Source organism: Lynx canadensis, chromosome A2 (assembly GCF_007474595.2).
Source record: "Lynx canadensis isolate LIC74 chromosome A2, mLynCan4.pri.v2, whole genome shotgun sequence".
NCBI lineage: Eukaryota > Metazoa > Chordata > Mammalia > Carnivora > Felidae > Lynx > Lynx canadensis.
In genome coordinates, this window is record NC_044304.2 from 3,462,336 (window position 1) to 3,483,184 (window position 20,849).

Consider the following 20,849-nt stretch of genomic DNA (forward strand, 5'->3'; position numbering starts at 1 on the left):
TGTGTCCCCGCGATGGTCGGCATATGTGCCTCTCTGCTCTGGGCCTCGCGGTGAGGACACTCTCCTTTCTGTGAGAGGTCAGGCGGGTCGCAGCCAGGGAACCCACCGGGAGGCTCGGGGCCGCCTTCCCTGTTAGGGAAAAAAACCCGGTGCACAGCCCAGCTGGCTCTGGCTTCACGGTGTCGCCCTCTGCACGGGTGGCGGGGCCTGGCTCGGGTCTGGGGGGGCCCCCCGCCGGGACGGGAGGCGGGCGCCCCCTGCCTGCTGAGCGTGCGGCCAGAAGTCGGGCTGTGCTTGGATGGGCGGAGGGGACGGGGGTTCCAGGGTGTCCCTCCTGTGAGGCGGCCGTGGCTCCCACAGCCGAGGGAGCCTCACGGGGGGTGGGGGTGTCACACGAGTGGAAATCCTGAGGGATTCGCGGTGACTTGATTCTGATTCTCTCCCACGCCTGGGAGGCCACACTTCTGGGTGAGTCTCACAGGCAGAAATCAAGGCGTCGGCAGGTGGCTCCTTCTGGAGACGTTGGAGCAGAAGAGATTTTCTTTCCTGTTTTTTAAAAACTTATTTTAACGTACTTTAATTAATTAATTAATTAATTTTTAAGGGAACGATTCTTTTTTTTTTTCTTTTTTTTAACGAAAATACTTGCTGTCAAATTGGTTTCCATACAGCAACACCCAGGGCTCATCCCAACAGGTGCCCTCCTCCATGCCCACCACCCACCCTCTCCTTCCCCCCAACCCCATCAACCCTCGGTTCTCTGAATTTAAGTCTCTTAAGGGGCGCCTGGGTGGCACAGTCGGTTAAGCGTCCGACTTCAGCCAGGTCACGATCTCGCGGTCCGTGAGTTCGAGCCCCGCGTCGGGCTCTGGGCTGATGGCTCGGAGCCTGGAGCCTGTTTCCGATTCTGTGTCTCCCTCTCTCTCTGCCCCTCCCCCGTTCATGCTCTGTCTCTCTCTGTCCCTCAAAAAATAAATAAACGTTGAAAAAAAAATTTTTAAGAGTCTCTTACGGTTTGCCTCCCTCCCTCTCTGTTTGTACCTATTTTTTCCCCTCCCCTCCCCTCCCCTCCCCTCCCCCATGGTCTTCTGTCAAGTTTCTCAAGATCCACATAGGAGTGAAAACATATGGTATCTGTCCTTTCCGGACCGACTTATCTCACTCAGCATAATACCCTCCGGTTCCATCCACGTTGCTGCAAATGGCAGGATTTCATTCTTTCTCATTGCCAAGTAGTATTCCGTTGTATCTGCAAACCACATCTTCTTTATCCGTTCGTCAGTTGATGGACATTTAGGCTCTTTGCATAATCTGGCTATTGTTGAAAGCGCTGCTATAAACTTTAATTTTTTTTAAGATTAGTTATTTTTGAGAGAGAGAGGGAGAGACAGAGTGTGAGCAGGGGAGGGGCAGACGGGGAGGGAGACACAGAATCGGAAACAGGCTCCAGGCTCCGAGCTGTCGGCACAGGGCCCGACGCGGGGCTCGAACTCACGGACCGCGAGATCGTGACCTGAGCCGAAGTCGGCCGCTTAACCGACTGCGCCACCCAGATACCCACTGCCCCCCCCCCCCCGGAAGTGGTTTTCTTGATCTTGTTCAGCTTCAGAGGACTGGGTGCCTTCCCTGGCGCGGGCCCTTTGGATCCATGCAGCCTCTGCCCCTGCATTGTCTCTTCTCTCATGAGGATCCAGAATCATCCCCAGGTCAGGCTCTGTAGTGTCCCTTTTGTGGTGGAAGGGGACACAGTCCTGGTCCCGGGGACTAGGACGTGGCCGTCTGGGGGGCATTCTGCTGCCCACCACAATCTTACCCAAACCTCTCCCACCTGCCTCCCCCCCCCACCTTCTGCCGGCCGGGCCAGTGGTCTTCCCTGCCCTTGGTTCCTCCTTCCCCACCCTTGCCTCTGCCCTTGAAATCCTCCAGCCCCCTCGACTCTGCTGTTGTCCCTGGCTCTGCCTTGTCTGCTGGCTTCCATGCTTTGGCCCCCTGCAGCCGGGCCTGACTGTAGTGCCTGTCGGGCCCAGGACGCAGTGAGACCCTTAGGCCTCTCGGTCTAAAATGGAAGAATTTCGGGCACTTGGGTGGCTCAGTCAGTTAAGCATCTGACGCTTGATCTCAGCTCAGGTCACCATCTCACCGTTCATGAGTTTGAGCCCCACATCGGGCTGATGGTGGCAGGGCCGGCTTGGGATTCTCTCTCTTCCTCTCTCTCTCTGACCCTGCCCTGCTCCCTCTCTCTCTCTCTCTCTTTCAATAAGTAAACTTTAAAAAAAGGTAAAATGGAATAATTTCAAGTGGGCAACGGCCGAGTGTTAAACCTGAGCCAGGGGTGACTGCCCGGGTCTTGAGCCCACGAGGCCGGCCTTGGCTGTAGTCCATTTCCTACGGCCAGAGAGGATGTTTCTCAGGATGTTAATGGGGTCCTTAACCCCTTAGTGCCCCTGCCCTAAACTCCCAGGGGCTTCCCGGTCAACCTAACATAGCACGCGCCCCACCACGTGGCCCTCCCGGCTCGCCGTCCACTCACCTTTTCCCTGCCATCGCCAAGATTCTTCCCTCTGCCTGGAATTTTCTCTCGCCCCTGACCTCCGTGTGATTTGCACCCTGATCGAATTGGACATTCGGTTTTGGCCAAACAGACCCCCGCCTGCCGGTGCTGTCCTGTCACACGCTGGCTTTGTCTTCAGAGTCCTCGCTCACCAGTCTGTGCTGTTGTCTGTCTGTCCCCAACTCGGCCACTTCCAGCTCCAGGGCCTAAAACCACCCGTTCCCCGGTCGGCCAAGGAGGATGCCCGGCTCCCGGGCCCCAGCGGCAGGCGGGTGGCCCCGGGCCGCGTCCGTGAGGGCCGTACGGAGTGAGTGGAAACATGCCAGCTTCGTGCCTTTGGAGCTGATGAGCATGAGAAGTTTTGTGTGGTTTTGTGAGGATGGAAGGGAAGCAAATCCGAAGACGGCTGAAAGTCAGATCCCCTCCCTGCCCCGTGTCCCCCAGAGGAACGGCCCTCTGCGTCCCGGCACGGGAGACCGGGACAAGGGGGTCCCCATCGAGGGGCGTGCCCGGCCGCGGCCCAGGCCAGCAAGGCAGGTGTGTGAGCCCTGACGGGAAACAGCGTGAGAAGGGCCCGGCGGGCAGCGAGCGGTCGCGCTTGCCACGCCCGTTTGATTTTAACAAAGCGTCTTGAAGTGTCACCGGCATCATGACCGCACCCCCAGACGAACCGCTGTTCCCTGACATCCAGTCCTTGTCCGGATTTCCGCACTGGTCCCCGGACGTCTTCCCGAAGCCTGCCTCCCCCGTCACGGCACGCCGACGTCTCTGAGCCCGTTGCAGTGGTTTCTCCAAGGGCAGAACTTTCCTCCCCTTTCCTTCTTGCCACCCTCCGCTCACCTCTACTTTATTTTTAGTGGGGGGTAGTAACAGCCAATTATTGAGCCGTAATTCACACATAAAGCGCACCCACTTAGAGCATACAGTTCCATGGTTTCTACCGTATTCAGAGTTGTGTGACCATCAGCACGCCACAATAATTCCAGAACATTCCATCGCCCCAGAAAAGAAGCCCCATCCCCATCGACAGTCACCCCACCCCCTCCATGGGCCCCCGAAACCCATTAATCTGCTCCCTGTTCGTGGAGGAGCCTGTTCTGGAAGTTTCACGCACGTGGACTCACACCCCGCATGGCCTCTCATGTCCGGTTCCCTCCCTGAGCGTCGTGTGTTCGGGGTCCGTCCGCGGAGCACTGGGTGTCGGCGCGTCGCTCCTGCTCGCGGCCGAGGGACGTGCTGTGCGCGGGGGACACGTTGTGCGTATCTGTGCAACGGTCAGCGGGCACTTGTGTGGTTTCCACCCTCTGGCCATTGTGAGTAACGCTGCTCTGAACACGGGTGTATGAGTTTTTGCGTGGACACACGTTTTCCCGTCCCCTGGGCATACGTCTACGAGCAGAATTGCTGGGTCACCTGGGAAATTCTACGTGTCGCTTGTTGAGGAACCGCCGGACTTTTCCATGGCGGCTGCCCCGCTTTCCGTTCCCACCAGCCGCGTGTCGGAGTTCTGCCTTGTCCACCCCCTTGCCAACACTTGTTATCGTCCGTCCTTTTTCTCACGGCCGTCCTGGTGGGGGTGTAGCATGTCTCGCTGTGGTTTTGGTTTACGTTTCCCTGATGGCTAATCATGCTGAGCCGCGTTTCATGGGATCGTTGGCTGTGCGTGTATTTTCTTTGAAGAGATGTCCTTTGTGCACTTTTTTACTGGGCTGTGTCTTTTTAGTATTTCATTGTCAGCGTGTCTGCTTTTCGGCTTGGCGCCGACTTGTAAAGAGTCCACCGCTCTTTCTGGACCGTTCTGCAAGTTCCCTCAGGGTGGTCCTTCCCCCTCCCCTCCGGCCCATGTTTCCAATAAACTGGAAGGTTGGCCCAGGGCCGCTGTTCGGTGAGATTCCTTTTCTGTTTCGTAAGTACGTACACGTATGATTTTTATTTGCCTGCCTTCAAAGAACGTGTCAAGGGTATGGAGTGTTGGGATTAGAGACCGTTTTAATTTTCCTCCTTATATTTACCTACTCAAAACCTTCATTTTGAAAGGCACAAATAAGACAGAAGAAAAATCACACAGAATCCACCGCCGGGCTGAATCGAGAGGACGGTGGTGGTTGGAGTAGGGCATGCCGAAAACCCGCCTGCCGTCTTGTCATCTGCTTTTTCCGCCTCCCGGACGGGAAGCTCATCTCCGCGTCGTGATTTCCGAAGCGCGAGGGAGCTCGTGCGGGCAGGACCCGAGGCAGCCCCTGCTCTGCCCGGGGCAGGCCGGTCGCGGCGGGATGGCGGGCGTACCGCCCGGTGTCCTCTCCCACCGTCGGTGCCGGCTGGCGGACGGGGCCGGAGGCGGCCTCCGCTGGAGGGGACACAGCTGGTGGTGACCGGTGCGCCCACCCCCGCAGGCCACACGTGAGCTGGCCCGGCAGGAAGAGGAGCTGCCGGCCAGCACCAGCCAAGCCACCAGCGGGAGCTGTCCGGTGTGGGAACCCGGGCCCTGCCACCTACCTGCGTGTGGCCTCGGTGAACGACGAAAAACGAGTTTAGTGTGTGGAGCGGATGGGTCACCCACGTCCGTCACGAACGGCAGGGCTGGGGACTGTTGGGTGCTAATGTGCCCGCTGGCAGCCAGCCTGGGCCCTGTCCACGGCGGGCTGGGGGCTCAGGACCCGCGGCCGTGGCCGGGTGGTCGTGTCCAGCGGGGGGCGGGGCTGCTTATCCGTACAAGCTGGGTGGTCAGCGGGATCCCCAGGGACTCACCGTGCCACGCGGTGGGGGTGGCAGGGTGTGGGGTGAGGGGGTGGCAGGGTGGTGGGAGATGGGTGGGGGGCGGCAGGGTGGGGGGTGGCCTGTGGGCTGAGGGCAGACAAAGGCCCATGAGCCTCAGCTGCAGCCTGTCGTCGTGGTGTTAGAGCTGGTGTCTCGGGTGAGGTCCCCCCACAGGGCGGTCTCCTCATTCTCCCGTTCTGCGGCTCCCTGCACAGCTCAGTCCGTGCCGATGCTCCAAGAGGGTCCGGTCAGGGTCTCCCCAACCCCTGCCCCCACCCCCAGGGTCACGGGCTTCCACAGGACAGACACACCCTATGCTTCTGTGCAGCAACAGAAGTCCTAAGCGTAAGCGAGCCCTGCACCGTGGCCTCTGGGCTGGAGGGGAGAGGGCGGGGGGTTGGGTGGGGATTCGGGTCCCAGGCCCTGGCTGCAGGCGACTGGGCTGGGTTGGGGTTGCGTGCTGCTCAGTCCCGTGCTGCTCAGTCCCCAGGATGGGGCTGGTCAGGGCTCCAGGGGGCGGTCTCCTGGGCGGGCAGCCCGGCTGTGGCCGGAGGCCTATAGCTGCCCTGGAGGAAGGTTGGTGACAACCCCTCTCCCTTTATTTTTTTTTTTTTTCAACGTTTATTTATTTGTGGGACAGAGAGAGACAGAGCATGAACGGGGGAGGGGCAGAGAGAGAGGGAGACACAGAATCGGAAACAGGCTCCAAGCTCTGAGCCATCAGCCCAGAGCCCGACGCGGGGCTCGAACTCACAGACCGCGAGATCGTGACCTGGCTGAAGTCGGACGCTTAACCGACTGCGCCACCCAGGCGCCCCAACCCCTCTCCCTTTATACAGCCACGTTTTCATGGTGGTTCCCTGTGATCCCACCCAGGACGGCTGTCCCCTATTGTCACGGGTGTCTGTGGCCTGCCATGCACACTTCAGCTTTGTGGCCGCCCCTCAGGGAAAAGCTTTGGACCTTGCTATGCACACGGGGCGACAGTGATGACCTCCCCCTCACCCCCCCCCCCCCGCCACGTGACAGGACCCTCAGGGGCCTGGAAGGGGTGCTCAGGGCTCCAGAACCTACCCAGCCGGTTCCGATGGCCGAGCAGAGATTCCTGGGCTCGTGCTGCCCTCTAGTGCCTGCGGAGGGGAGTGCCTTTGGGGAGGCTGCGTCGCGTCCTTCCAGGACCGGCGGGCTTCCTGCCCCTCTTTCTCATTGCCCCCCTTACGTGGGGGGTCTGGCTAATTGCTTTCCAAGTTCTCAGGTCTGTGTGCACTTGGGTTCCGACCTTTCTCAGACCCTGGAGGGAGGCTGGTCTTTGTCCCTCAAGTTTGGAGAACTTAATCTGACAATAGGGACCGTTCCCCAGAGTCTGTCACCAAGCCCCTCCCTGCTTGGGATGGGCCACCGACTGCCTCGCTGGGTCCCCTTAACCCCTGGAACGCTCGAGTGTTCCGTGCGCCGCTCACAGTGGGGCCGCCCGGGGGAGGGGTTCTCCTGCTGGCTCGGGGGTGCACACCGCGAAGGGCACAGCCACACACGGCCTCACTCACCTCCGAGGGCCTCTGCCGCGGGCTGCCGCGGGCGTGGGTATCGGCTCCGAGGTAGACGCGTCGATTCGAAGCTGATGCTGGCGAACCTGGATCCAAAATCCCCCGGAAGGGCAGCCTTGCTTTCTCGGGGCCCTTGCTCTGAAATTAGTGCTCTGGCCGCCAGTGGTGCGTTGGCTTTGAGAACTAGGGCGCCTCTGTTTTTAATTAGTTGAAGTCATTTTGATTTTTTGTGCCAGTGTGGAGATGGAGTCTGTTCCCAGGCTCCTCTCTGGCCCTGGCCTCGCTGCGCGGGCCCTGCCTTTGTCTTCCCGGGGCCGCGGTATCTTTAGCGTGTTGGGAACGGTGGCGGCACTGACACGCTCACGCTCTCTTGTCCTTCCCTCGCAGGTGTGACGGTCCCTCAGCTGCAGCCATGGGGTCTGAGGATCACGGGGCCCAGAACCCGAGCTGCAAAATCATGACGTTCCGCCCGACCATGGAAGAATTTAAGGACTTCAACAAATACGTGGCCTACATCGAGTCCCAGGGAGCCCACCGGGCGGGCCTGGCCAAGGTGGGTGATGCCCTGGGCCCGGCGCCACTTTCCGCCAGCCTCGGCCCCGTGTGTGCCCCGCGGCCCCGGGTCTGGCGTGACCGTGTCCGGGGGCGGCGGGCACCCATTCGTGGGTTCGCGGGGCCGCTCTGACCTCATTTTCAGCCGACGTTACGGAGTTCTTCCTGTGGGCCCGGCGTCATAAATGAGTTCCACAGCCCCTGTCCCTGTGGGACCCGGTGGCGGGGACGAGCCCTGGGGGTGGTGGCGCTTGGCTGTGGGCGGGTGACGAGAGCTGGCGCCGGGCGCCGCGTCCCGTTCCGCGCAGGTCACACCTGCGCGCACGTATGTGTGTGGGCGTGCCGTGCGTGACAGCAAACACACGAGGACGGTCTGCGTTGTGTTTTTACCATAAAAACCATGGTTTCTTTGTGTTCGTGTCACCCGGTAGTTTGGAGGATTTGTAACCTGTCTGCCTGGAGTTCTCATCGCTGCCCGTACGACTGCCTCTCCATCTAGGACACCTGCTTCTCTGTTCTTGCAACCCAGGGGTCTGTAAACCTTCTCCGCAGAGAGCCAGGCGGTGGGGCAGCCTTGTGTGGGGGGGCAGTCTCTGTCCCATCACCCGGCTCTTTCGCCTTGGGAACCTGTAAACCGAGAGGCGTGGCCACGAGCCAGTAAAAACGGTACTTGGGGGCACTGAAACGGGAAGGCCGTGGAGTTTTCACTTGTCCTGAAATCTTCTTTTGTTATTTTTTCCACTTAAAAGCGAAGAAACCCCAACAAGAAACGGTCAGCATTCTTGATTCTCAGGCTGTGCGAAAGCAGGCGGCGGGCGGGATTTGGCCCAGGGTGTGCTGCCCCCTGGCCGCGGCGAGGAGAGTGATGCCTTCCCCTTCCCGCCCCTGCCTGGTTCTGGGTGGCTTTGTTGCGAGTGTCGGTCCCTCTTGTGGTGAGGGTCGCGCCTTTGATCTCAGCCTGAGGACGCGCGGAGGGCAGCGGGCTCGCCGCGTCTCCTTCCCACCCTCCTTCTTGATTTTGTTCATCGTACGCGAGACGGTGTGGACACGGCGTTTCCTCCGCGTTGGGGACCGAGCCCCTGCTGTCCCGTTAGCTTCGCTTCTCCCTGTAGCCTCCTTCAGCCGGGAACCCTGGGTCCTGGGTTCTCGCAGGTTCCGGGGGCCTTCTGCCCAGCGGGCCACCGTCAGGGGACGGTTTCTCGCCTGCTCTGCCCCATCGAGGCGCCCTGTCGCGGGGGCCCCGGGCGGTGGGCGTGGGCCTCCTCCGCCTTGCCCCTGTCCTTGGCCTACCTGTGCTTTCCCGGGACGGCAGCCCTTCTGGTTCAAGGAGTCCCTCGTGCTGGGAGGCGTGGCGAGGTGCCGTCCGGCACGGCTCTGCCCGGAGCCCCGTCAGGCCTCTGCGGCTGTCATCCCTGCTTGTTCCTTCTGCCTCACTGTCTCGGGCTCCGCTCTCCTGGCTGGCCCCCTGGCCTGGATGCTTCCTGAGCTTTCTGTGCCTGGTGCTGTGGCGGCTGCGGGCTCTGCGTCCGCTGTGTGGACCGTGTCTGCGCCTCTGCCTTCCTTCGCTCTTGACTCCTCGGCCCCTGAGCTTCCCCTCTGTGCCCTGGTACCCCGGGACCCTGTGGTAAGCCCACGTACCGGTGGAGTCCGTTTTTGCTGATTTAGACGGAAGGAAACTGTCGGGACCGGATGTGTCGCGAGGCAGGTGTTTCTCGAGTCTGTTTTCCCTCTGCATTCTGTGTTCCATGCTCCTTTCAGGGAGTTTGTTTGCTGCTTTCTCTGACGGGTGGTCACCTACGCGTGCGGGGAGGTGAGGGCAGCGTGGGGCGGACCCGGGCACGTCCTGAGAGACGGCGGCAGAGTCGCGCCCTCCACACGTGCACACGCGCCCCTGCTGCCTGCCTGCCTGCCAGGGACCGCGTGCCAGGGCCTCGAGTCCCTCGGGGGCCTCCCTGCCACTCCGTGGGGACAGGCGGGGACAGGGAGGCGTCCTTGGGCAACCCCTGCTTCTTTTCACAGGGGGGCCCTACCTAGGCTCTCAGGGCTGCTGGCTTTTTGTTGTTGTTGTTGTTGTTGTTTTTTACTGTCCGTTTATTTTATTTTTGAGATAGAGTGTGATCCAGGGAGGGTCAGAGAGATAAAGAGAGAATCCCAAGCAGGCTCACACGGTCAGCGCAGAGCCCGACGTGGGGCTCGAACTCACGACCCGTGAGATCATGACGTGAGCTGAAATCAAGAGTCGGGTGCTTAGCCGACTGAGCCCCCCGGGCACCCCAGTTGGCTGCTGGCCTCTTTGGAGAAGGGACCTGGTGTCCTCCTGGCCTGAGAGCGTTCTGCTGATGCCCGTGTCCCCTCGCCCTGGTCGCATCGGCCTTGACCGCCCTTCTTTGTTGTCCGTGTGGGGTGCCGGGACGTTTCCGTTTCATCAGAGCTGTATCTGTCTCTCCCGCAAGGCTCTGTAGGGCCTGGGGGAATGGGCTGGGGGTGTACGTTCAGTAGATACAGCTGGAGCCCCGGGCCCAGGACCAGAAGAGGCTCTGGGACTGTCAGGGTGCCCCTGTCACGTTCCCTGGCTGCTCTGTGCTCTGGGGCCAGTGCCCAGCTGGGCCCCTGCCCTCTCAGGCCAGCGCAGGGCCTCCCTGGGCTCCTTGGGGAGCGCGGGGCAGGGGGACCAGGGCGGGGCATGAGGGTGGGGCATGGTGTCGGGTCCTGTGGGAGGGGGCAGGGGCTTCCGCGCTCGGGTGCACCCCTGGGGACTGTCCCTACGGTCCGGTGGCTCCTCCACCCAGGCCCGCAGCCTGCAAAATGGCTCTGGGAACACGAGGGGTCGGGACAGAGGCTGGCCCCTCATTTCGTTTCCTCTTATGGGGGCTCCCCCCGCCATGCGCCTTCTGCCCCAGCTGCCCAGACACCCTGAGCCACCCTGGCACTGCCTCGTTCATCTGGGGAGCGTGGCCTTTCTGTCCCTCTCGGCCTCGGCTGTGGCTCGGCCTCAGGAGCTTCGAGGAGGGGTCCGTCCGCTGGCCCGCCAGGCACCGAGGGGAGGAGCCAGGGTGCTCCCGTTTTGGCACACGATACCTGTGAGCCGTTGTGCACCCGGGAGCGTCCTTTCAGACCCTGGTCTCACAGAGATTTGAGGACGTCAGGCCACAGCACGTTGGGCCCGCTCCGTCACATGCCTTTTCCAGAACCTTCTTAGTGTGTGGCCAGGCCAGTGTAGCTCATGAGGGCCCGAAGCATCCCTCTCTGGTTTCCTGATGTTTTCCACGGCAGTCGAAAATTTGGGAGTGATGCATTTGGTTCATTTTAATTTTTTTTGTACATTTATTTATTTTTGGTAGAGAGAGACAGAGCACAAGTGGGGGTGGGGGGCAGAGAGAGAGCGGGAGACACAGAATCGGAAGCAGGCTCCAGGCTCCGAGCTGTCAGCACAGAGCCCGACGCAGGGCCCGAACCCACGAACCGCGAGATCGTGACCTGAGCCAAAGTTGGACCCCTAACCTTCTGAGCCACCCAGGCGCCCCGCGTTTGGTTCATTTTAGAGCCTTAATTGACGGACCGGCTTCCTCCAAAGGAACTGAGTGGGTAGACTCCCCAGTTCCCCTCGGTGAACACATTTTGGACCAGATCCAGGGCCCTTTTCCCGCAGGAGGAAGTAAGTCCAGGCTTCTTTATAAGAGGGGGCACAACCTCCATGGTTCAAGAGCCACTCAGGCTCACAGCCCTTCGTCCCAGGACCCGTTCTCCGGGAGAGCGTCTCGGGTGCCCGAACCACAGGCCCTTTCGTTTGTATTTGTGGCATTTCCAGCCTCCAGCGTGTTAGCTACTCGTTATCACCTGACTCGTCTGATTTTTCACTTGAAATCTAAGAAAACCATGGGCTGGCAGACTGAGCCCCACACCCCGTTGTCATGAGGCCTCACACCAGACATGGGCACCCGGGGCACTTACCGCAACTCTGGGCACAGAGTAGGAGGGGGGACGTCTCCCAGAAAAGGCCTCGACTGAGCAGCCGTGTCCCCATTTAATGAAAATCAGGGTTCCCAGCTTGGGCACTGCTGACCTCGAGGTGGGTCATTCCCTCTGGGGGCGTCCTGGGCACTTTCGGGGCCTAAGCAGCACCCCGCATCCACACCAGGAGGTCGTGACGGCCATGGGTGTCCCCAGAAATCGCCCAATGTCACTTGGGGGCAGGATCCCCCTGGGCGGGACCCATGGCCTTCTTCTAATGGCTGTTGTTATTTACTCTTGGTCTGTCAATAACTCCAGCAGTGCGGACGGTGGAGGTGAGCCTTTCTGCTGTTAATAGGTGACTGGAGAGTGAGTCTTTTCGTTGCCAAGCAAAACGTTTTCTAACACCGATGTGTATAGGGGAGTCCTTGGGGATGGTGAATGAACTGCAGCCGTTCTGGAAGCCGTCCGCAAACTCAGCATCGGTGTGGCGATGGTCCTCCCCGGCCCTCAGCTGGGTGAGGCTCGGGCCTCCCCAGAGGTCTTGGCTGGCGCACTGAAGGCAGGTTGGTTTAGTTCTTTTCCCAGAGCTGTTGGGTGGCCCGCTGGGTGCCTGGGAAGGAGATTTGTCATTTACAAACACCTGCCCAGGACAGGGGTCTTCACAGAAGTGCGCCTGGCACCCAGGAGGCCCCTGCCCGGCCCGGAGGCCTCGCCCGGCCCAGGAGGGGTAGGAGGAGGGCCAGGAGCAAGTTCAGCACAGACCTGGCCCCCCTTCCGCCTGGGGCGACACTTCCCGCAGCCCTCGTGTCCCTCCTGGAGAGGGGCGGCGAGGGCTTGGCCCAGAGCTGCAGTGCGCGTGCTTTTCCTGAGGCGGCCCTCCCAGGTCTCGTCCCCCCGGATTTGTGTCATCGTCACCCTCCTGCCTTCGGTGCCTCACTCACTCTTCTGTGTCTTTGCACGTGGGCCTTGTCGCCTCTCTCCAGTCTCCTTGTGTCTTCCGGGGTCCTGGCCCGGCCGGTCCTGAGCTGCAGGGGGCCTGACGGGCAGTGTCGGGAGGCCGGGGCAGTGGTGCCCGCGGCCCCGCACAGACCAGCTGGGAGTTTGATGAAGCGCGTAAAAGGTTCTGGGTGCCCTGAGGCGTGTGGCCCGGACACGCCCCCAGGGGGCCGCTGCTGGTCTCCGGGGCAGGGCCCTGCGTCCGAGGTGCCGCTGAGTCGCCCCTCTCCGTCTTGCAGATCATCCCCCCAAAGGAGTGGAAGCCGAGGCAGACGTACGATGACATCGACGACGTGGTCATCCCGGCCCCCATCCAGCAGGTGGTGACGGGCCAGTCGGGCCTCTTCACACAGTACAACATCCAGAAGAAGGCCATGACGGTCGGGGAGTACCGCCGCCTGGCCAACAGCGAGAAGTACGCGGCTGGGGCTGAGGCCGCTGTGGGGACGGGCCCCCGACGCCCGGCCTCCGAGGGGGAGCCACACACCTTGAGGGGCCTCCGTGGCCCCGGCCCTGCACTTGTGGCGTCCACGGCACACGCACGCACACCTGCACTGCGTCCCCTCCCTCGCTCCCTGCGCGCTTTGTGCGTTTCCGTTTCCGAGGGCGGTCTCTCTGCTCCCCGGCCCAAGCGCCCCTCGAGGGCAGGGCGGCGGCCGCCTCCTCCTGCGGCCCCCACACAGCGCCAGCCTCCCGGCCTGGCCTCTCGTGATTGCAGAGTTGAGGATCCCTGCTGTCCCGGGTGGCTGACGGGGCGGGACGAGCGGGGGGCGTCCCAGGCGGGGCAGCCCCATCCCTTACGCGCTCAGCCTCCCGGCGGCCATGGGGCCGCGCCCGTGTTCTCCATGCCCCGGGGATGGGGGGGGGGGCCCCACGGCCACGTTCAGGGTGCTGCTCCTCCCACAGGTATTGCACCCCGCGGCACCAGGACTTCGACGATCTGGAGCGCAAGTACTGGAAGAACCTCACCTTCGTCTCCCCCATCTACGGGGCCGACATCAGCGGCTCCCTGTACGATGACGTGAGTACCGGGGCCCCCGAGACGCTCCGGGGGCGTGACGGACACCGTGTCCTGCTGAACCGTGGAGGGAGAGGCGCACGCATGGGCCCCGATCTTGAAACGTGGGCACTAAGACGCCCCGGCAAGCTCAGCTGGGCTTTCTGTCCGGGCTCCGCGCGCGTCCACATGCCAAGTCTTTGAGGGTGGGGGGCGGGGGGAGGAAAGAAGGAATCCAGGCGCGTTCTGATTTGCAGAATCTTTCCTACAAAATCATCAGCCCCTCCTGCCCTGATCATTCGCCCTGTCCCTGCAGCTGGACCAAGGCAGCCCCATCACAAAGTGGTCTTCCGGAGGCCACACAGAGCATTTCCTTCCTTCTGCCAGGGGCCTCCTAATCCCCAGTTACTCTCGTGGTTTTCCTCTTGAATTCCTAGTGCTCCATCATCCGGGAAACCTGGGGATGTTCCAGCCCCCGTGCTGGGCTGGGAGGACCCTGGGGGTGCCTGGGGCAACGGAGGGGCCTCTGCTGGCTCCTCAGCCCTCGGACCTGATGCTGGCCTTGCCCGTCCAGGGGTGTAGACCAGGCATTGGTGGAGACGTGGTGCAGAGGCCCTGCAGAGGTGCTACTGTTCAGCACGCAGGGGTTTGAGTGGGACCCACCCTTTTCTAGGGGACAGTTTATTAACACTTATGGGACCTCCGGTAACCCTGGGAAGGATCTACTGGGGTTGATGTCCAAGCTCCTGAGCCTGACTCTCCCCTGGGTGTGCTCTGCCCTGGGGTTCTGCCCTGGGTGGCCCCTCAGCTGCCATGTCTGCCCCCCGCCCCAGATCGTCACTGTGAAGGTCCCTTCTTGCTGGAACACACTTTATCCGCTCAGCCGTGCTTCTCGTGACGGCAGCTGGGGGTGCCCCCTGAGATCTGGGCTGGGGTCCCAGCTGGCGTGGGTGGGAGTAAAGCCCCCTCCTGAGAAGGGCCAGGACCCCCCCCGTCCCCGAACCCATCAGGACAGGCCGTGACTTGTGGTTCCCAAGAGGTGTGACTGTTGGGTGGGTCCCAGCAGTCTGCCCACCTTGGGGAGCCTGTCTGACCTGTGGCCCGCTGGCCTTCCAGCTAGAGGGCGTGCAGCGTGGGTGTGCAGCGTGGGTGGGTCTGCTCTCCCAAGCTGGGCACCAAGGGCGTGTCAGGCTTGAAGTGAGCTCACCCCTGGGAACCTGAGGGAGAGGCCCTCGCCCTGGGAGGTCAGGGACCGAGCTTGCTCCTGGTCCTGGTTCCCCCTTCTTGGACCTCGGTTTCCCACATCCAGTGGCTGGTCCTGTGGCAAGGGAGTCCTGGACAAGGAGGGTCCCTCTCCCTGGGACCCTGAGCTCATCCACTTGGCCCGGACCCCAAAGCATTGGCAAGCTTGTGAGGCCACGTGGCCAGGCCTGAGGGCAGAGTTGCGTGCGCCCTTGGGTGTGGTGAGGGCCGGAGGACGGGGATCCCAGGGGCCCTGTGGGGCACACACACATTTAAAAAAAATTATCATTATTATTTTTTACATTTACGTCCAAGTTACTTAGCATATAGCGCAACACCCAGTGCTCACGCCAACAAGCGTCTTCCTTAACGCCCCTCGTCCGTTTAGCCCATCCCCCTGCCCACGACCCCTCCAGCAGCCCTCAGTTCTGTATATTTAAGAGTCTCTTCTGTTCTGTCCCCCTCCCTGTTTTAGTACTATTTTTGCTTCCCTTGCCTTAGGTTTATCTGTTTGGTATCTTGTACTCCTTATATGAGTGAGGTCATATGATATTTATGTTTCTCTAATTTTACTTAGCATAATACTCTCTGGTTGCATCCACATTGTCGCAAATGGCAAGAATTCATTCTTTTTGATTGCTGAGTAGTATTCCATTCTGTGTGTGTGTGCGTGTGTGTGTGCCACGTCTTCTTTGTCCATTCGTCCATTGATGGACATTTGGGCTCTTTGTTTGGCTGTTGTCGATGTTTATAAACACGGGGAGCACGTGTCCCTTCAAAACAGCACCCTTGTATCCCGTGGGTAAATGCCTAGAAGTGCGATTGCTGGGTCGTAGGGTAGTTCTATTTTCAGTTTTTTGAGGAACCTCCAGACTGGTTTCCAGAGTGGCTGCACCAGCTTGCATTGCCACCAACAATGCAAAAGAGAGCCTCTCTCTCCGCATCCTCGCCAGCATCTGTTGTTGCCTGAGTTGTTGATTTTAGCCATTTTGACAGGTGTGAGGTGGTATCTCATTGTGGTTTTGATTGTATTTCCCTGATGAGTGACATGGAGTGTTTTTTCACGTGTGTGTTCACAATTTGGATGTCTTCTTTGGAGAAGTATCTATTCTCAGCACGGCTTTCACCTCCCATGATTTTTTTTTTTTAATATTTTTAATGTTTGTTTATTTTTGAGAGAGAGAGACACACAGACAGAGTGCAGGAAGGGGCATAGAGAGAGGCAGACACAGAATCCGAAGCAGGCTCCGGGCTCTGAGCTGTCAGCACAGAGCCCGATGTGGGGCTCGAACCCACAAACCGTGAGATCATGACCTGAGCTGAAGTCGGACGCTCAACCGACTGAGCTGCTCAGGCGCCCCGTCGCCTCCCATGATTAACGCACAGCTCAGTGTGGAATCCGGAGAAAGTCCTGCCTGACTGCCTGGCCTGGGGCCGGTGTCTCAGGGGGGTTGCACACCCTGGGGGTTCAGGGCCGGCCGCTGGCGCTCGGGCCCTCTGCGGGGCCACGCCGTAGCCTCCCTGTGCTGCCGCTGGCGTCTGGGGGTGGCCGGGGCCCGGGGGTGGCTGGCCGCCGACCGCACGCTCAACCGCGCGCGGGTCGCCCGCAGGACGTGGCCCAGTGGAACATCGGAAGCCTGCGGACCATCCTGGACATGGTGGAGCGCGAGTGCGGCACCATCATCGAGGGCGTCAACACCCCCTACCTGTACTTCGGCATGTGGAAGACCACCTTCGCCTGGCACACGGAGGACATGGACCTTTACAGCATCAACTACCTGCACTTCGGGGAGCCCAAGTCCTGGTGAGCGTCCGTGGCGGCCGGGGCCGCGGGAGGGGCTGCGGATCGGCTCGTCCGGGGCACACGGGGCGGGGGTGCCTTTGGACGACCCCTCGGGGACACGGCTGGGCCCGTGGCCGGGCAGGCGGAAGCTGAGGGGCGTCTGGCCCTGTTGGCTCCAGGGGCAGTCTCGGTCGGTGACGAGGGGATGTGTGTCCCCAGAGACGAGCTTCCTGCCCCCCCCCCCCTCCCCAGAGCCTGTGGTTTGCTACCCGTGGAGACCATGGGGGCGGCATCCGCGAAGTGTCTGCTGTGCCGGGGGCTGTCCCTGGGGCCGCGGGCCTGGGGTGGGCGGCTGTGAGCACTGAGCCTCCCCTGGCCTCCCCACAGCGGCTCCAGGCCCCCTGCGGTCAGGGGCGCGGTGCACCCACTGGTTTGCCGGGCTGGTGTGGGCGTGCGCCCCGCGGGCCACTCTGTGGGCCGCGGGCCCTGCAGGCTGGGCCGAATATCCAGCGCGACCCGTGTTCCGGAATCTCCGAGCCGAGCGCCCCCTTCGCACCCACAGCCTCTGCTGCAGGACAGCCGGAGCCGCCTTCTGTGCAAGGCTGTCTTTGTTCACTGCTGTTTCCAGCAGAGATTTCTGAGCCGGGCTTTGCACCTCCCTGCCTCTTCCCAGCTGTCTCAGAAGGTTCTGTTATTCTGTTACAGTAATCATCACAGCTCAGAGGGAGCTGGGGGCGGAGGGGGGGGAGCCCCCCCCCCCCCGGGAGCAGAGCGTGGCACTCCGGAGCTCAGCCGAGTGCTTTTGTGTGTGGAGACGGAAGGGGTGGGAGGGGGGGTGCACAGCCTGGCTGGGGACCCAGGCAGACCCTGGCCGAGGTACCCCTTAACTTGGTGTCCCAGCTGACAGCTGAGCCCTGAGCGGCTGGGCCTGTGCCCAGAGGCATGGGGGGAGGCCACCCCCGGTCCTTTTAAGTGTCAGGGACGCCCCAGAGCCCTTGCCAAGGCGGGTGGGCGCAGGCGCTCTGAGCAGAAGGCTCAGACTCCGGCAGGAGGCCCCAGGGGGGAAGCCAGGCCTCCCGGTCCAGGTGTTGGCCGTGTGACCACCCTCTCCTGACCTCTGATGCTGGCACGGTGGAACCCCGGCCGTGCTGTCCGGCCGTGGGCTCCTGCCCCGACAGGGAAGGATGAGGAAGCGTTAGGGCTGAACGTGGCCTGGGCTCTGTGTGAGTTTCCCGGGGCGGCTCTAACCGATGACCGCTAGGAGCTTATCACGACACACGTGTGTTCTCTGACACTTTTGGAGGCCGGGAGTATGACCCTGGTCTCACCGGGCTACACCCAGGCGTGGGCAGGGCGGTTCCCACCCCCGTGCCCCAGGGAGGCCCGTCTCCCGCCTTTGCCGGCTTCAGGTGGCACCGATCCCCGGCCCCGCAGCCCCTCCTCTGTCCTCACGGCCAGCAGCGTGGGGTCTGCCCGTCTGTCTGCCTCTGAGCCTCTGCCTCCGTCCCGTGAGGACTCGTGAGGACGCTGGCCCCCTGGGAACTCAGGGTCACCCCCGCCTCTGGGGCCTCGACTTAATCCCGTCTGCCGCGTCCCTGTCCTGTGTGAGGCGACGTGCGTGCAGTTGTGGTGATTAAGGCGTGGACATCTTCGGGGCCGCCGTCCTGCGGGCCACGGGCCCTCTGACCTGTGCCTCGTGCTGCATTGTGTTACCTCGGGGATTTGCTGGGATCCTGTTATGACTCCACGGGCTTCTTGTTTTCGATCCATTTATGTCTGTGGCATTCCGTGGCTTCGAATCCGCTGTTGAGCATTGCAGCCTCTAGTTGGGAGGCGTTTACCTTTCAGGGAAAACTTGCAGAGAGATGGGTGGGGTTGGTGATGTCCATTTCACAAAGGCCTGGATCTCACACCCCGCGTGGTCCTGAGCGTGTTAGTGGAGGCATTTCCTGGAGGGCGGCGTCACCCCTGGGCTGCCCAGGGGGTTACCTCGTCTCCTTCCCCCCCCACCCCCCGTGGAGGCCCCGGCCCAGGCCCCCCTGTGGAGAGGGGCTGCCCTCTGCCCCCACCGCGGCGTGGGGCGTGAGGTGCTCCTTCCCCAGAGCCTCTGCCCGGCAGCCGGCGTCCTCCGCGTGGGCCGTGGCAGGCTGAGTGCAGACGAGCAGCCTTCTGGCTCCCCGTACAGATCCACAGGCTGGGGCTGTGTGCGCGTGTACGTGTGTGTGTTCGCATGTGAGTGTGAGGATGTGCGAGTGGTGTTTGTGAGCGTGCGTACGTGTACGTGAAGGTGTATCAGTGTGTTTGTACGTACGTGTTTGTGTGTGAAGGTACACGAGCATACGTGTTCGTGAGCATGGGTGTGTACGTGCGTGTGCATGAGTTCCGTGTGTGAGCGTGTGTACGTGTAAGTGTGCGGTCGTGTATTTGTGGCGTATGAGTGTGCGTGTGTCGCGGCCCGGCTCGCTGACACGATGGTTCCTGGTGCTGCGGGGGCGGGTGGAGGGGGGCGTCTCGGTCCTGACCCCGCGTGGCTCCCCCAAGCGCCACTAGATGGCGCCCCCACGCTTCCGCACTGGCTGCCGCTTCCCGCCGTGGAAATTTCCCAGGTTCTTTCATCCTTTTTATGGACTCCCGGACCCCGGCCCTGAGCGCTCCAGAGGCCCCCTGGGACCAGCAGCAGGAGGAGAGCGAGGACTGCGGGGTGGGCAGTGGGAATGCTCAGCACCCCCCAGCAGACGCCTGGGTTTTGGCCCGGGGCTACTAGCGAGAGGGATCAGAAAGGGAGAAAAAAGCCCTTAAAGCCCAGAACAGAACCAATAAAAGGAGCCACTGCTGAGTCCTGGCACGAGCTGGCCAGAGGCAGGTTGAGCGCTGAGCCGTGGCCCTGCCTGAGGATGGGGTGGCCTTGCCTGACGTGGGGCGAAGCGTGGGGTGGGCAGCGCGGGTCACAGGGCGGTTGACTTGGGAAGTGGCCGGGGGAGCCCAGGGAGGCGGCTGGGCCGGGCCAGTCTCGAGAGGCGGGGGCTGGCTTCGAGGGAGACGAGGGGGCTCCGCGAGCTGTCGGTGGGTGGGAGCCGGCCCTGGAACATGGAGGGTAGCAGCCCCCGGCCGATGGGCAGCTGACAGGCAGGACTGACGGACACCCGGCCCTGCACGCTCGCCCCCTGTCTCTAGCGGCTTGGTGTTCTCCAGGCCACAGCCCAGCATTCCATCCCCTGCCGTCCACCCCCCCAGCCCCTCCCCGCCCCGTTTCCACCCCTTCGCCACAACCCAGTCCTGACAGCCCTAGGCAGCAGTCGGCGAGGCAGGCATTGGGCACAGCAGGAGTTTATCTCAGGGAAAGAATGTTCCGGAAGGAAGCTTGACCTTGGTCTTGGTTCTGGTCCTGAAGGGGGATAGATTGCACGTGGAGGTCCCTCGTGCTGACTAGGGGTGGCTGGCGGGCCGTGTGGGAGCCGGCTCCCGCGCCCCGTCCTCTGCCAAGCCCCCTGCTCCCCCAGCCGGGGCAGCTCTGCTCAGTCACCATGCTGGCAGCCTTCCCGCCCTCCCCCCAAGACCAGGGTGCCGGCCCCAGATGCCGGCAGGGCGCCCCACGCTCATACCAGCTACGTCTGCCGGTGCATCTCCCTGCCAGATGGGGGATCCCGTGAGGGCAGGGCCCTCAGTCTCCTCTGGGTCCCCAGCCCCCAGTCGGAGCCTGGCACAGAGAGGGGGCTCGGTGTTGGGGCCACGGTGGCCCCTTAGCCTCTTGGGAGTGCGGCGCGGCCCCCGTGGGAACCGGTCTTCCGGGCGAGATTCCTCTAGGCCACCCCAGACACCAGCCCGGGGGGTGGGCGCCGTGCCTCTGGTCCCCGGGCTGGTGGTCACGGAGCTCATCGGCCCCCAGGAGGGCGGCGCCCCTGCCCGGAGCACGAGGGTGGTGGGGAGTGGGGGGCGGGGGCTGCTCCCTGACACGTGGCTCCCAAGCACCTGTCTCCCTGATTGAGCCGCCCCGCTCGCGTCAGCAGCAGCTTAATTGCAACCGTTTCTGAGTATTCCGGTGGCATCTCTTGTAAGTGTCGCCGTCCTCAGGTTTACGGCGTCTTATGAGGCCTTTCTGGGTCTGTTGCTACTTTGGTAGTGATTTGTGTGTCACAGCGGCGGGAACAGCCTGGTGTCGGTAAAAGCACGGAATTGCTTCAAGAGGCCGGCATTAGGTAGTGCCGTCAGGCAGAGGGCTGAGAACATCCGCCGCGTTCGAGTGCTTCAAAACCCCCTTTGAGATGGGATTTAAATAGACCCGGCACTTGCAACCCCCTCCTGCCCGCCGGCCTCCCCGGGGCCCGGTCAGTCAGTGAGGCCAGAAGGGGTGGGCACGAGCCCGCGGGGGACGGCTGGGCCATTCGGCTCCGATTCGGGTGGCGCGGCCCGTGCCCGGGGGGTGGGGCGGCCCGGGGGCTCGGTGTCCAGAGAGGGGAGCCCGACGCCTGCTCT

The 20,849-nt window shown here is 62.1% G+C and overlaps 1 protein-coding gene across 1 annotated transcript in view; it reads left to right on the forward strand.

Moving 5' to 3' along the window:
- KDM4B (lysine demethylase 4B) overlaps positions 1-20,849 on the forward strand; it is a 130,603-nt gene that overhangs the window by 35,845 nt on the left and 73,909 nt on the right. Inside the window, 4 exon segments of the mRNA XM_030292681.1 lie at positions 7,240-7,405; positions 12,594-12,769; positions 13,261-13,375; positions 16,204-16,397. Coding sequence (XP_030148541.1) covers positions 7,265-7,405; positions 12,594-12,769; positions 13,261-13,375; positions 16,204-16,397 — 626 coding nt within the window. The 5' untranslated portion in view covers positions 7,240-7,264.